The sequence below is a fragment of the Lepisosteus oculatus genome, chromosome 13 (assembly GCF_040954835.1).
Source record: "Lepisosteus oculatus isolate fLepOcu1 chromosome 13, fLepOcu1.hap2, whole genome shotgun sequence".
NCBI lineage: Eukaryota > Metazoa > Chordata > Actinopteri > Semionotiformes > Lepisosteidae > Lepisosteus > Lepisosteus oculatus.
Window position 1 is genome coordinate 18,527,537 of NC_090708.1, and position 15,595 is coordinate 18,543,131.

Sequence of the window (15,595 nt, forward strand, 5' to 3'; positions counted from 1 at the left end):
TAGGTGTCTAAGACGTTTTGTTCAAAATGATACCCTGGAAGCAGCATCAAAAAGCTACTTGTGGCAAATAAACATTTGTGGCCTTATGTTCACATGACTCCTGGAGGGATGCAATCTCATTCCAACTTTGAAAGCTCAATTAACTAGATTGATCTAATTATTTGATTAACTGCAAGCATTTAACGGTTTAAGATCCAGTAAGCTACTGTACTGCACCATGAGTCAAGTTCATATGCTAAAATATATTCATCCTTACAACACCTGGAAAATAAACACTGATTCCGTCCTGTGGAGTCAACAATTCAATCAATTTAACTGTGAGCTTATAAGACAGAAATTCCAGACTTGAAATTCCAAGTGGCATCTGCCAGTCCTCAGAATGAATAACACAAGTCACAACTAAATCTACAGTATTTAAGCAATTATATAAGTTATTACCACATCAATATACTGTACATCTTTGTTTTTGTTTTGTTTTTGTTGCTTTGTTTTTGAGATAGCAGGATCTTTAACACATACACAAATCTATTTAGGCCAACTGCTTCCTCACTCACAAATAAAAAAACATAAATTCTCATTGCACGACCCATCATTAACTTAAATGATTTATTGCCAGAGATGAGTGCAGAAAAAACAATATTAAAATACTGCATATTGCAATATATTAAATACTGCAGATTTGTCCACTAATCCTGTTCTGGCAAATAAAAACAGTGTAATGCCGGGTTACACAAGTGTATACAGATGGTACTTCTGGGCTTCTGGAAAACTGAAAGCACAGATGAAGACCTGAGCATCTTCTGCACACCAACACTATGAACTTGTAACTCAATACCATCAGGTAGAGGCAAGTAAGCTACTGTACAGTACAGTGATACATCAAGCGACAAAAACTGTAACAGGTAATAAAATGTGTTTACCAAAATAGATGACAGTGGGACCTGTGATGTGAAAAAGTGCTGTGACTTTTATATTTATCAATAATGACTGATGCTCTGAGGGAAACATTTTGGACTTTAACATTTAACATTAGACTATGGAAACAGTGCTGGATGTTTGAAAATGTTGACAAATGTTAAAAATGAACTATTATCTATTTGGAAATTCTTGTAATGAAGAGACTATTTGCAGATTTCATGCAGAGATACAGTACAGTAAGACATCTATGATTCCTTGGATAAATGCTATAAACATGATCCTGTGGTCAACTGTTTATTGATTGGCTTGATTTTACTGTATCTGCCACAGTTATGAAGAGCACTATTGCTGGTTACCTGACAGCCCTAATGTTTAATGGCTGCTTTTACCTGTCAAAATACTTTGACCCAATGCAAACATGTGACAAAACACTGGCTCTAAAATTTTTGCAGCTGCTAGGTAGGTCAAGTTTTTAAACTATTTTTGTAGGTCCAAGCTGATAAGTAAACCAAGAAACTATATTGTCCTGCAGAATTGGAGTATGACAATCCTGTTTATTTTCTGGGTTTCAGAGGATACAGACTGCCATAATGCATAGAAAACACAAAATTCCTTGACACTGTCTTGCAATATATATTCTGAAAATAGTTGACTGTACAGATCATCACTGCTCTTGAGGTGAAAACATCCTGCTAGCTACCGTCAGACCCTTCTCCAAATGAGCTTTAGATAATTCCACAATATGGTTCAGGAAGGATTAAGATTTGCCCCTAACTAAAAGCTCCTGAGTTATTTGGACATACTTGTTCTTCATGAATAAGTCTGTGGTGTCTGGCTGCAGTAGGATGTAGGTACAGTAAGTAACTGTACCAATATGTGGTTGTATTGGATACCATCACTGTACTGCAGCAGTTTAACACAACATTTAAGAACCTATTTAGAGATTAAACTCACTACAGTATTTTGCTCTAGGGTCCTATATTTTGATTCTAGCTAGGGACTCCTATTTAAGCACAGTCTGCTTGTTCTCCTGTGAGCTTTGGCCAGGTGTGTTCCCAAAGGTACAGTATGTACCATGGGTGTGACTCAATTACCCACCGGGGTTTATCTCCCATGACAGTGAGTATTGATTTTACCCCAGTCCCCCTCTGACCTATGCCCTGTACACAGAAACAGTATACAGAAAAACACTGACAGAATGGAAACACATCTGCATTTTTTTAAGGATGTTTGGATTTGTTTTTATGGACAAAGCTGAGTACTACCCCAGTATTACAGGGCAATATTGAATTATAAAAGTGTGACATGGTGCTAATAAACCTGTGAGAGAAATGCAGCAATCATAAGCAGTCTACAGTATGTACTTATTACTATTTATTTGACTGATACTGTTATCGAGTATGACAATGTACAAGGGCTATGGTTATCTCCTTGTCTGTGCAGTTGATAATTCTTTCTCTTTACATACACGTTATACTCTTTACATACACATGTATACATTCTGAGTAAATAAGCTCTTACAAGGGTCCCACTTGGGATCTAAAATCTGAATGATTTGTTAAAAAGATCTACAAGCTTGTGATGCTGAATACGTCTCTTAATTAGGAGACAAAGGTCGCTTAAAAGCAATAATTAGAGTTTATAAGGGGATGTGTTACCAGGAAATACAGTATACAGTACACAGAAATGTTGAACCCCTAATTAGAAAATATGAAATCTGATTGTTTTGTTACTACTTGCAAACAGTTAATTAAAATATAAAAAATCTTTCAACACCATTTATTTGAATGAAAAGGGATAGAGCTGCATGTAACACAAACACAAGAATGACAGTTATCTGTTCAATGCAATGAGTCAAGGAAATTCAAAACTAATTCAGCTGCTTTTAGATTAGTTTGTGAGGACAGTAATCATCCTCATTTGTGATGGAAAACTCTCTTGTTCACCGTTTATAAATACAGTACACAGAAGAACAAAATATTTTTCTTAGTTTAGGATATGGCTTTCCCTACTAAATGTGTTGTAACAAAGTATCCAATAAGAGCTGGAAATGTCTTCTGTTTAGTACAGCTCTAGATGGTTCTGAAAGTGGGAGATACTGTGAGCAAGGTTATGGAAAGACATTGTGTTGGGAGACGAAACTTGAGAAAAGCAGTTGCAGAAGCCATTTTTTAAAGAGGTGTTGTATGACGATTATGATGTCCCTCCAGTTTTAAAAAAATATCAGTCCAACCAAACAGAAAACTGGTGGGCCACAGAAAACAACCAGGGAGCCCTGAGGTCTAATTCCGATGAGTGAAATCTTTATCTTGACAAATAGTATCTTATAGTCACAGAACTCTGAAATCTAGCGGAAATGGAGGAGAATCATAGCTTGTCATCAACTTCAATAACATACCCTTGAGCATGGCTGGCTAAATTAGTCCGCCCGTCTACTCTCTAACTACGTCATTCAATTCAGGGTCAAGGGGAAGCAGGGTAGCAACGGGCGTATGCAGGGATGGCGGAGGGTAGACACACAGGGATAAACACAGACACGTACACACTCACACCTAGGACTAGTTTTTCCAGAAAACAATTAACCTATCAGTATATTGTTCGACTGTGGTAGGAAACTCTTGCGAACATGAGGAGAAACTACAAACTCCACACACATAGGGCCCTAGAGCTGCAAGGCAGAAATCCTAACCACTGCGTCACTGTGCCACTTTGGCCAGAACAAGGTTAACCAAAAATCCTGCAGCCTCTTCTCTCTCTAACCTTCATCTTCTGCAGCAAAATAAAATAATGCAGACGCAGACAATCTGCTCAGAAACGGTGGGCGTTGGGGCTGAGCTGCCTTGTGATCACCCGTTTTTTTCTCTGACTTCTGTGCCTGCTGAAGCTAATAAGGAGTAAGAGGTGCACTGAAGTAAAATGGCCTTCGAGTGTGTAACTGGCACAACAACCTGAACAGTGCACACCAAAAGCAGGAGACAGGAGCCTGGTAGCTGAGAGACCCACCGAGCCACCTGGAGTAGGGAGTAAGGACAACTGTGATCAGGGCCTGTCTTTGGTCAGGGCAGTCTGTAAGTGAGGCCATCTCATTTCTCCTCCCTCTACATCTTTCCACCTTGTGCCTTCTGGCTGGCAATAGAAACAAAAGATCAAAGAGACAGCCCTCCCAAACACAGATTTTTCCCTTTCACTTTTTTTTACCTCCTCTTTGAACACGTTCTGTGATCAACAGTTAAAGAGCTCTCCAGACTCTGCTGACAATGCAGTCCTTCAGGCAACAGAGCCTTTTGAAATACTGCAGGCACCCCCGGAGAATGCCACTGTGAACAGTGTTGTGCACTGCTTTGGAGTGAGCTCCAGGCCCTGATTTCTAATCTCTCCAGCAGCACAACACCTTGCTCAAGACATCTGGCTGCAGTAGCTGGAAAATCAGCAGCATCAGTACAGCTGGGTGCTAGAGGGGAAATCCTGCGATTACAGTGCAGCCCAGAGGTGAAAAGGTGGCAGATCACATTGTGTATTTGGAGGGAAATGGAAATAGCACTGCCTGAGCTCCCTTACATCCTTTCATCTGCATTTTTAGTACTGTACTATTGTCTCCCCAGCAAATTATGCTTAACGTAGTAGAATAAACATTCAAAAGAGGCCATGAAGAAATGCTTTCCTGGGTCTAACCTGGTCTCTATTCTCTGATATTTCCCTGGTTGGACATTTCTCAATTAAAAGCAGGGTGTAACTTCAAGACAGGGTGACTAAGTTAAAGGCACTGTGTCCTATCACCATGGAGTGCAGTGTATGAAACATTGACTGAGGAACACCTCAGTTTGCCATTGCTGTGCCTTACACACACTTGCAAAATATCCAATGTAATGGATTGTGAACCTTTAATTCTGACAACTATGGGATAATAATTCAGCTCTGGAATGGAGATGAAGCCAGTCTCCTGCAGCACTTGAAGGAACTTTAACGAAGCTCTGCACGGAACAGGCCAAGGGTCATGGAGAAAGTCATGGCTGCTTTTACCCACCCATCACATAACTCCACTGGAGAGTAACTGAAACTTCCATCTCATTCCAGCAGCTGCTGAATGTTCAATTCAACCAACAGAGCTCTGAAAGGCCGATCGTCCTTCAAAGAAAAGGGCCAGGATTCCAGGGTGAGAGGGCAAGGAAACAGCAGACCATTCACAGGGCATCAAACAGCCTACAGCGCAATACAGACAACGAGAAAGAGGACAAGTGCAGGGGGCCGTATAGTCAAGCAAGATAAGGCCGTAATTTTTAATCTTGCATTGTCTTTTAGTCAGAAATGAAGGGCTATTTCATGTATCATTAGCCCAGTTTTTTCTGTTGTATTTTATGAAGAAACAGCAGGGACACAATTGCTCAGCTCTCTGCAGGTCTCCAGGCCAGAGTGATGAGGCAGAAGAAAGACATTGCACTGGTCTCTTGTCTGACTGCTTCACAGATCTCTAACACTATATGCTAACAGCTTGTGAATCAGCAATTGCTGCCTACAGGCACCTGCCTGAATTCTGTGCGCAGTTTGAAGTCTGGCTCCAGCTTAGGAATAACCTTGCTATGTAACTTGTCGCTTGTAGCCATAAGCCAACCAGTAAATAACTACTGAACAAAAATACCCTTAATTCAACGTTCTTTTGAGGACTTGAAAAATGTTTCTGATGAGACAGGAAGTTAGCTGGCTGAGTATGGTCTTTGCATTTTCAAGTGTTCAAATGCGTATGAGACAAACACCAGCAGAATCAGCAAAAAAAAAAAACAGTTGAGTTTATTTCTTGCATTACTAAAACATTATTGATTTATCTTGAAGAGGAAAAGAAATAATAATGATTCCTTACACTTACATAGACCTTTTCTAGACACTCCACCAGACACTGGGGTATCACCCCTACTCTTTTCGAGATGCAGGCTGGGATTTGTAATGGTCACAGAGAGTCAGGACCTTGGTTTCACATCTCATTCAATGGACCGCACTTTTTTACAGTATAGTGTCCCCATCACTATCACAAACTGCGGGGTGAGTGCCCTCTACTGGCCCCACTAACATGTCATCCAGCAGAAACCATAGCTTTCCCAAGAGGTCTCCCATCCAGGTAGAGACCAGGCTCACACTCCTTAGTTTCAGTAGTTTGCCAGTTGTGAATTGCAGGAGTTTAAAGGAGTGAAAAAGTGATAGATGGTCTGTATGTAGGAAAAGTCCAACACTCGCTCTGTAAGATGGGGCAGTTGAACAATGACTTTGGTCACACTGGCTTATTCTTGCCCAACTGATCCTGGCTCAGCGACTGGTCTGCTTCCTGCTTCCAGTTTGGAGAATGTTGGCAGAAGCTGTGCCCCGTTCTGTCTTTGAGTAGACATTACAGTCATTACTTCCCCTCCACCTCCAAAACATAGCCTCAACCAAAAACACACTACATTACAGGCCTGATTTTATACACATAGCATTCGCATATTCAGTACTCCAGCACACATAATGCTCAACATGTACATTTCTAGGTTAAATACAGTGACTGAGTTTGGACAGAATTAGACGCTTGTCTGCTTTCTTAATAAAATAATTCTACTTTCAAAGCAAAAGACTTGAGGGTGGTAATTAATGATGGAATATGTAGCCTTCACACAAAAGTCATATACTGTATGCTAAAAATCCAATATTAGCTATAAAGTATAAAGCGATAAAAAGTGACTACAAGTGTATAAAGAGGATTTCAGGTTATCTGTTATTCATGTCATGTTGTAAACCAGTCTGATGTGTATTGAGTGTTGTGTTAGACCATGTGGGCTGAACACCTTGAGATCAAACAGTCTGTTTGTGGACTTGGAGGAGCCATCTTACACTGACACCTGCACATATAAGAGAGAAGGAGGAGCCATCTTACACTGACACCTGCACATATAAGAGAGAAGGAGGAGCCATCTTACACTGACACCTGTACATACTGTATAAGAGAGAGGAGGAGCTAGTTTACACTGACAACTACGCATATAAGAGAGGAGGAGCCTAACTTGCTGAATAGTATGACCTTGTTATCCATTTCTTGTGTTTTGTTTCTTTTTAAGCTTTATCGTTACCTTATTTGAACTATTCATTATTGGGAACAGTTTTCTGCACTCTTGGGCTTCTGGAACACTGGGAACTGTACACCGCTTCACAAGCTACAGGAGCTGTCAATAAGCAAAGCAGACCTGTCTTTTCTCTTGAATTAATAAACTGTTGCTCCTGTATGAGCAGGTGGTCGTGTTGTACACACTGAACTGGGAATTACATGCGCAATCAATACAACACCCCATAAGTCCTGCATGGGCCATTTATTTTGGACACGTACTGTACTGTACACACTAAAACAACAGACTTAAATGGGGGAAATTCTGAGACTAAGATCGTAGTGCAGGGCTTATGTTATTACTATTATCCAATTTTCGAAAAGCTGAAAGTTATCCAAAAACTGATAGCATGAAGTAGCAAGGCATTCGATTAGAAATAACCAAGAAGTAAGATGAAAATAAATCGAGAAAGTGTTGAGTTTCCCAGACTGAAAATCCCTGGGCTTTATGATGAGATTATGCACAGGAACCAGCTCTGAACTCTGCATCAAATAGCAAGGCAGTCTAACAGGCACCTTTTAATTTCTGTCTCGTGGGTTATGAGTGGCATTGTCACAGAGATTAGTGACAATGCCACCCATATGCTGCCGGCTGTTGGGGAACAGATATATCATTTGATCTCCCCACTCATGCAAGTGAGTGTCCCATTGCAGGAGTCTCCTTACCTGTCCAGCCATAAACTGTCCGAAACCAGGGGGAAAGGTCAGGGTTGAGACAAGCAGGGTCACCAGAGCAGGATATAAAAGACGTCTGAGAGAAAAAGAGAGATCTGCTGAAAAATTCATTAACACATCACTCAAACTTTAAAATGAAGGCTTCAGACTGAGCAATGAATTAAGGCCACACATTTTCCCCATTGTTTCACATTTTGTCACCTGATGTCCTCTTATACTAGACTTTGGCCAATTCTCGTGCTGAAGCTCTACTAATTACAAAAACAGCCCCTGAGACTTTTCTTCCCCTCACTTCACAGCTGCTGAGTGGGTCACCTCACCAGTCCCTCCAGCAGAATCCACAAGTACCACTGATCACTCATTCCGGAGCTGTTGAGCTCACGTTGCAGTCCAGCATGTTACTGATGTACTGTAATTGTGTGTTTTCACCATTGAGACATAGAGAATGAGACATCTGACAGTATTCTTTTGACCACAACAGAGGATTTTGGGATGCACAATAATCACAGGTATGGTATTAAAACAATTATGGTTCATGCCAACAATAAACCTTCTATACCTAAAGGGTATAAAAATACTGTAGGTTTTGCAAAAGTGGGTTCTAGTGAAGAGACAATAAGAGTTAATTGCAATATAAAGGGAGGTTAGTCATTGTAAAATGAATGAAAAACAGATAATTAATTATGACTTAACATCTGAATACTCTGTACTAGTACCGATTCAGAGCTTGTGTGTTGAGATGTCCATATTTTAACGTGTTTATGTTTTAACAGCAAAACAATCTGCAACTTAATTTTCTTTGCATAGTGTTTATATAGACAAAACATTTTTGGTTATACTTTCAAAGCTTTGCAAAACAAACCTCAATGAGACAAAGAACTGAATAAAAATGCAGACCTATTTAATAGTGGATTACACTTTCTACTTTTAGAATGAAGGTGAGTACAAAACTGCCCTGGGATAATTAAAAACAGGACAACTAAACCAGACTTACTTTTTCATCAAAAACTTGTTGATGGCTTTTTGCTTCCTGATGAACTGAACAATCAGTCTGTTCAAGTAAACAAAGAGAGCTCCTCCAAAGCCACTGGCAATCCTAGAAAAAAGATGGACAGGTAGAGAGAAAGAGAGTCTTAACACAGACAGAGAGCGTGTCAACACCTGTGGGATACTTCAGAGAAACCTTAGAAACAGGCAACAAAAAAGTAAAAATGCAGAAAATAAACAACATTTAGATTAAACTGAGAAATGAGTATAAAAGACTAAAAACTTACATTCTGTAGGAAAACATACCCCGTCTAAAACTGATCATTGCTTTAAAAGTGATAAAGAAAAATATTTTCATATTATACCCTTATTTGCCTAGAAGGCTTACTGTATCTCATGTTTTTTTTTAATATTAACCAAATATTTAATAATGAAAATAATATCAAATACTGTACAGTTTGGGAAAAATGACATGATTTGCTGCGGCTAATTTCACATGTAATCCATTATTTAATCAGATTAGTAAACTGTTTACACATTCTTATTTACAGTGATGATCCACTAGTGCTACATGAAGATCCACTAGTATATCAGGGCACTTAAGTGAGGTTCTGGCAACAGTTCAGAGTTAACTAACCATATTCATTTCTCTAACAGAGCAAACTGTTAAAGAAGAAGTAGAACATCTACATGAAGATGAGAGACATTTTACAGGTAACACTTGCAGGGTTAGGCTGCTTTTAGAAGTTAGGAGTAACCACTGATAATCGAAAACATGGAGACGGATATTATCTCAGAACATATCACAATTGTGGGAAGAAAAGGCACCCAAAGAGACTTCTCGTTCCGCTTTGATTTGAGCTGATTTATAATGCTATTCCCAGAACCAACAGCAATGGCTTTTTCCTCTCAAAAACACATCAAAGCTTCTTTTAAGACACATTTGTAAGCCCATTTCACTGGTCAAAGTTAGCTGTGCCTTGCTAATGAGTCCTGACAAGGGTGAAAACACCTGTGTCTTATCCTAACTTTAATTTTTTTTATGTGACAAATGGAATTAGAAGCCTCTCTAGATGGTTCTCTGTTCAAGGATTGTGAAACGGATGAAACTAATTAATATTCACATTCCTACAGTATAATAGACAGATAGAATAAAGCTCTTCAGAGTCACGGTATTCTTGGTCCCTAAGGAACACTAGTCTTCAGGTCTGAATTCTAAATATCTCACAAGTGCCCTACTTTGAAAGTGAAGCTGGCAGCCCCTTTGCACAACAGCATGCATCTTTTATTGAGTTTAGACAGCCAGTGAGCTCAGTATAAATCACTCGTTTACATCTGTGTCTTCTGTCAATGCAACTTCACTGTCAATCATATTCAAACGCCTATTCTTCTAGTGGCAAATCAAACTTGTCAGGTTTCAAAACACAAAAAGACTGTCCTACACTATCAAAATGATATGATCACTGTAGAAGGTCTCACTGTAGTCAATGGAAGGAATTAACTGAACAGAAGGAAATCTGGAAACATCCCAAAGCAAATAACGTTGAACAACAAACGCTGTCCTTACAAAACAATAATGTTAGAAAGGCAGGTATTCGGGAATTGAGTAAAGGATGAATCTGCTGGATCTCTGTCTGTCTTTTCATTGGGATGGGGTCAGGGGTTAATGTGAGTCTATCTGAGAAAATCTGCCCCTTAGCATTCAAAGGACAAGCTGCAGATTGCAAGGATGGACTAGAAGGGTCCAAAACATATGGATTTCAAGATTAAAAAGGAAAGGGTAGAAATGATTTCACAGACATCCAGTGCAGGAACTTCAGCACAGGAGTGAGCTGCTCAGTGTACTCCCTGGGAGTGGTTGAGCAGAAAAAAGCAGATGGTCTTTGCAACTGTTACAGGGTCCAGCAAAGCAAGAATCACAGCTTTATGCATGTAGGAATTATGACTGTGTAGACAAAAGCTTCACCATTTCTCAGGAGGAAAACTAGACAGTCTGACAATGGTGTTCAGATGCTGGTAGCAGAGTACTGGGGTTTATTGCAATTTTATTCATTCTGCTAACACTATCTCACATGCTAAACACATGACCAGCATGTGTTAGTGTTATCAGCACCTCCACTGGCTACACATATGAGAGATTCCCATCAGCAGGAAAAAGCTAAAACGTTTCTTTAGTGTCCAGGTCTGAAACTGCTGAAGGTATACACAGTAGACATTGCCTGACACAAATATTGTGGCTTTAAACAGTATCAGTTTCCACCAAACAAAACGAATGAATGTTCAAGTTTTGTGAAACTTTTAAGAGCTTCACAAAAGAAGTGTAGTTTATGTAAATTTTCATTATAATAAATTAATAATTATTTCAGATTGCAAAGAACGCAAATGTTCCTTAAAATTTTATTAAACGCCCACATGGTACTCCAAAACCAGACCTGCACTTCCCTGTCCATCAAACTGAGTCAAGAGAGGAATGAGAAGTACAGTATGTTACATGCCTGCTGTCCAAAGGACACTGACACTGAGGTTTTACATCTAGTTCTCTTGACTAACCCTGTTCCCGGTAAGATACAAAACTGTAAGCATTATAAGGCACACCCCTTTCTCAATCCTTGGTAACAAAAAAACATTTTCGATCAATTTAGTAAACATTACAGTACAGTGTGTTCAGTTAAGTCAGGAATGGTCAGTTCTTGAACATGAGAATTACTGGGTGATCAAATATACTGTATATGGTGAAGGATCTGTGAACTATTTTACTAATGAAATTATGTGCTTAGCTGGTCTATAAGACTTTCCAAATCTTTTAAAGGATGTCATCAATGAACCCTGCTAGTTTCTGGCTCTCTAGCAGAAGAGTTTGATCCTCTGAAACACCAATGATGTTAGTATGATTCTTATGTCCCTGCACAAATGCATAATAAAACACTGAGGCAGAAGGCATTTTTCTCCGTGTAGGGATTAGATAACTACATTGCCTCATTCATTTCAACTGACAGATTGAAATGAACTGACTGATTTATTTTTGAAAATCAGGAGTAGTCAACTGTACCCCTTGAACGCCACAGTCCTGCAGGGGTTAGTTTTCAAATTACGACTGATTAAACCCAACCAAACGCGAGATTCCGACTTCCGAGTCAAATAATTAGCTAAATCAAAAATTTAAAAATTTCTAGCTTTGCATTTCTTATCATGCCTGCATACACTCTTCAAAAAGAATGTCGTGGCTGTGGAAGAAAGTGCAAGAATCAACAATCTGACCTAACAGAATAAACGTACATGCATTGAGCCACAAGTTAATCATCTGTCATATGACTTGAAATAAATTCACATTGATCTTGTAAATGAAATCTTCATCCCCCAGACGTGAAAAAAAAGCTAATGCTCCAGACACTAGACACAAGAGCACTGCCTCCAGTCTCCTCCACTGTTCTCTGAAGTCGAAATGCTTCTTATCAATTATTACTGTTGTTCTCAGTAGTTTTGGGGGGATTTTATGAAGGAGTGTTTGAAATTGTGCATGAGGAAAAAGTTTGATTTAACAGGTGATGGCTGTAGAGAAAAGCTGCTACCAGCTGCATGCTGAGAGCCCAGGGATTGTAATCAGAGACTCATTGTTAAGCAAGGGAGCTCAGATTGTCTCTAGTAAATAAGCACTACCTGCTGAGAGACATTTTCACTTCAGGCATGGACACAATTATCTTTCAATCTTTCCAAAAAAAAACAAAACTCATATACAGTATACTCCTAACTCTGCCTGTCTGACCACCTCTATAAATACGGCTATTGAACTAAGTCAAAAATATAAAATAAAAGATAAAAGCTCAAGTGAACAGAAAAAAACAACAACAGAAAGCAAAAGAAAAACTCCTGACTTGCTATAGGAAACATCGAGTGCCTGCCTTCCACAGATCAAATTAACTACTGCATCCATAAAGCACCAACACTGATGCCAGGGCAATCACTCAGGAGAGGCCATCAAGCGTAGAGAGAGACATTCTTTGACATCTACAGCAATGACAGGTCAATTATGAAGGCTTTCTGTACATTATGCCACTGCAAAATGAAACAGAAAACAGCCCATTTCAACAAGAAAAAATGCTCGGCTGTCGAAAGTTTCATTTTCTTTTTTTAATGTACCACAGCGAAATTCTCAACGGAATATAAAAAAATAAAACCGCAGCTAGACGGCCAGTGCTCTGACCTGGATGAGCTCAACAGGCCATAACTGGCTTAACCTGAACAGAGTTAACAGCTGTCTCTTCAGAGGTGCCCACTGTACACCTGAGGTGTGAATCCGATCACAGCATGGAAGCACCTGACCCCACAGAAGTAACACTGTGAGGCAGATTCATAAAGGTAATGCAAGGTAAATGCACGAAAAAGGAGTTCTTTGACAGTTCTTTGAGATTTTGAATCCTCACTCCATCTTCCTTAGAGCCACTGGCTATCAGGTTGCCAGTGGGAAAGTAGACTCCAGACAATGCTCTTGTGGAAAAAACATAATACATACACACAAACAAAACCACACCTGAATAGAAACAAAAAATAGAAAGAAAACACACTTTGTGCCAACGTGATACCAACGTGCCGCTTAATGTATTGGCTTCATACTAACAACACACACGTATTTAGGTGCATGTTTACACATTTTTGTTATGCTTAAAAAATTGGAACTTGCTTTAGAACAGCAATTGTTTGTTCTAAAACAATTTTCCATGTTTACAAATTAAGATTCATTCTAAAACCATCAACTAAGAAGCAAAATCATGCCTACAATAAATACTAAATCTTTATGCATACAGATCCCCTTGTCCCCGTGATTGATAAGATAAACTTCCTCATGACTCCATGACTTGAGCTGCAATGCTGTAAACTTTGACCTCAAAACGAGATACAAAAAGCCCTCACCTCAGATGTTCTGCATTCATTTGCACAAACAATAGATTTTCTCCCACCTGTTGACTTTGTATTCAATCAGTTGTAGAAGAATGACAAAACACATCTTTCTTCATCTTTCACAAACAGCTACTGTATTTTACAGAAATTGTTTCATTTTTAACATCTGTAAACTGTCATGTGGAAAATCTTACGGTTAAGAAAATTATGATTTTATATATGTGGCTGATGAGCATAAAACTTCCAAGATGAGTAAACAGTTTGAGTTAATGAGACCTCTGTGTAAACAGCTGTCATCTCATTATCTCATCAATGGATTAATTACAGATGAAACACCTGCATGCTTATTTTAAAACTAGCAAGGTGCCTGAACTAAGAATTGTGCTTTGAGAAGTGTCTTTGAAAGGCATTTAATCTATTACCCACAGCATTGAATTGAAACTGACACTTTTCTTTACAGCAAAACCACTCCCACAGATATACTAACCCGATCCTGTTGGTGGTGAATATCTTCTTTTATGTACAAGTTAACAATGTTTCAGGGTTAACCAATATGCACCACTGTAGTGTAATACTATATTGTGTTTACCAGTCCAGTCTCTGTCAGTTGTGAATAGCTGTTCTGCTACCCCCATCACTTCTTTTATAATTCAGGGGCAGGAGATTAAACTCAGCTCTTCAGATCTTGAAGTAATTTCTGCCTAAAAGTGTGCTCCCAGCAGCACTTGTCTGGAAGGACATGGGAACAAGATTTTTGGCATTGAAGCAGATGTCACAGGTGTTGATGTACTGTAGGAGCATTATTTTGTATTGGCTCAGGACAGTAGTGTTGCCACTCATACAGATGTGAAGTGTGACAATGCACCCTAGCTTCACATCTCCAGTCACCTGTACACCACAGCCCAGACAAGCACCACTGTGACCTGTACCACTGAGTGTTTGAGCCCTGCTGAATCCCTGCTCTACATTGTGAAGAGACAACATGTGACACAACAAGACCTGGTTTACGGGGCTTTTAAAAAAAAAAACTACTGAAACTGACCAAACTTCACCATCCTCTCCAGCAAAAACTCCTTCCTCACCCAATCCACTGACCCACCCCATCCCCAGACACATTCGCTGCCAGTCCTACCCAATCACTGCAAAGGCTGGAAGCTCCTGGAGGTCAAAGGGGAAGTCCAGGCGGAAACGGGTTTTGAATAGTGCAGTGATGGTCTCTGGGGAGAAAGCAGAGACTTTGATGAGTCCTCTGACTCGCAGATGAGACCTGAATCATCAATTATTTAACAATGCTACAAAACAATCTGTGAAAAGAGAGCTGATGAGAACTTCACTAATCATAACACACACATGCTTTTGTCTGAAAGAATCCACCCTTGCTCTGGCACAGATTAGCTGCTTACTTGCACGATGACCCACCGATGTGGACAACAAAGTTGGATCTCTACAGCTCAGTGGTGCATCACAATTGCACCACTGACGTTAGGTGGGATGTTACAGAGCACTTTATTATGGATATTAGGAACATGACCTGAATAGATCACTGAAAATCTTGATTGGAGAAGCCACCTGAAAGTTTAAGATTCAGTTAACACAAATAAGAGAATATGAACAATTGTGGGGCAGATTTCCTCTATAGCAACTGGAAAATCCCAATAAAGTGCCTGTTGCATCCTTCTCTGGAATCCCTGCATTGAATCCAGATACATAGAAAAAGCATTAGGAGTGTTTTGACCATCTCTGATGGCATTTATACACATCCTCTAAAATTACTGGTTCTCCTCCTGTAGACTGTGTGGCTCAGAATTTGCTAAACTACTTTTATTGCACTCAACATTCTGCCTTTTGTGCAAATATTTTAAGGTCACTGGCTGTACATTATTCCGAGCCAACTAAATAAACAATTTAGGAAAATTAACAAAAAGGCTTTATAACTACACCTTGGAGTTCAAACTAAGGCATCTTTTTTGTTGGGCTATCGATACACATTTTCAGTGG

At 39.5% G+C, this 15,595-nt stretch overlaps 1 protein-coding gene across 4 annotated transcripts in view; it reads right to left on the reverse strand.

Annotated features, from left to right (window-relative positions):
- Window positions 1-15,595, reverse strand: part of LOC102690024 (chloride channel protein 2) — a 273,605-nt gene that overhangs the window by 88,816 nt on the left and 169,194 nt on the right. For all 4 annotated transcript variants that reach the window (XM_069197305.1, XM_015361712.2, XM_069197306.1 and 1 more), the window contains 3 exons: window positions 14,730-14,814; window positions 8,709-8,810; window positions 7,706-7,790 (listed from right to left, as the gene is read on the reverse strand). In XM_069197305.1, the coding sequence (XP_069053406.1) occupies window positions 7,706-7,790; window positions 8,709-8,810; window positions 14,730-14,814 (272 nt within the window). The remainder of the gene's footprint in view (window positions 1-7,705; window positions 7,791-8,708; window positions 8,811-14,729; window positions 14,815-15,595) is intronic.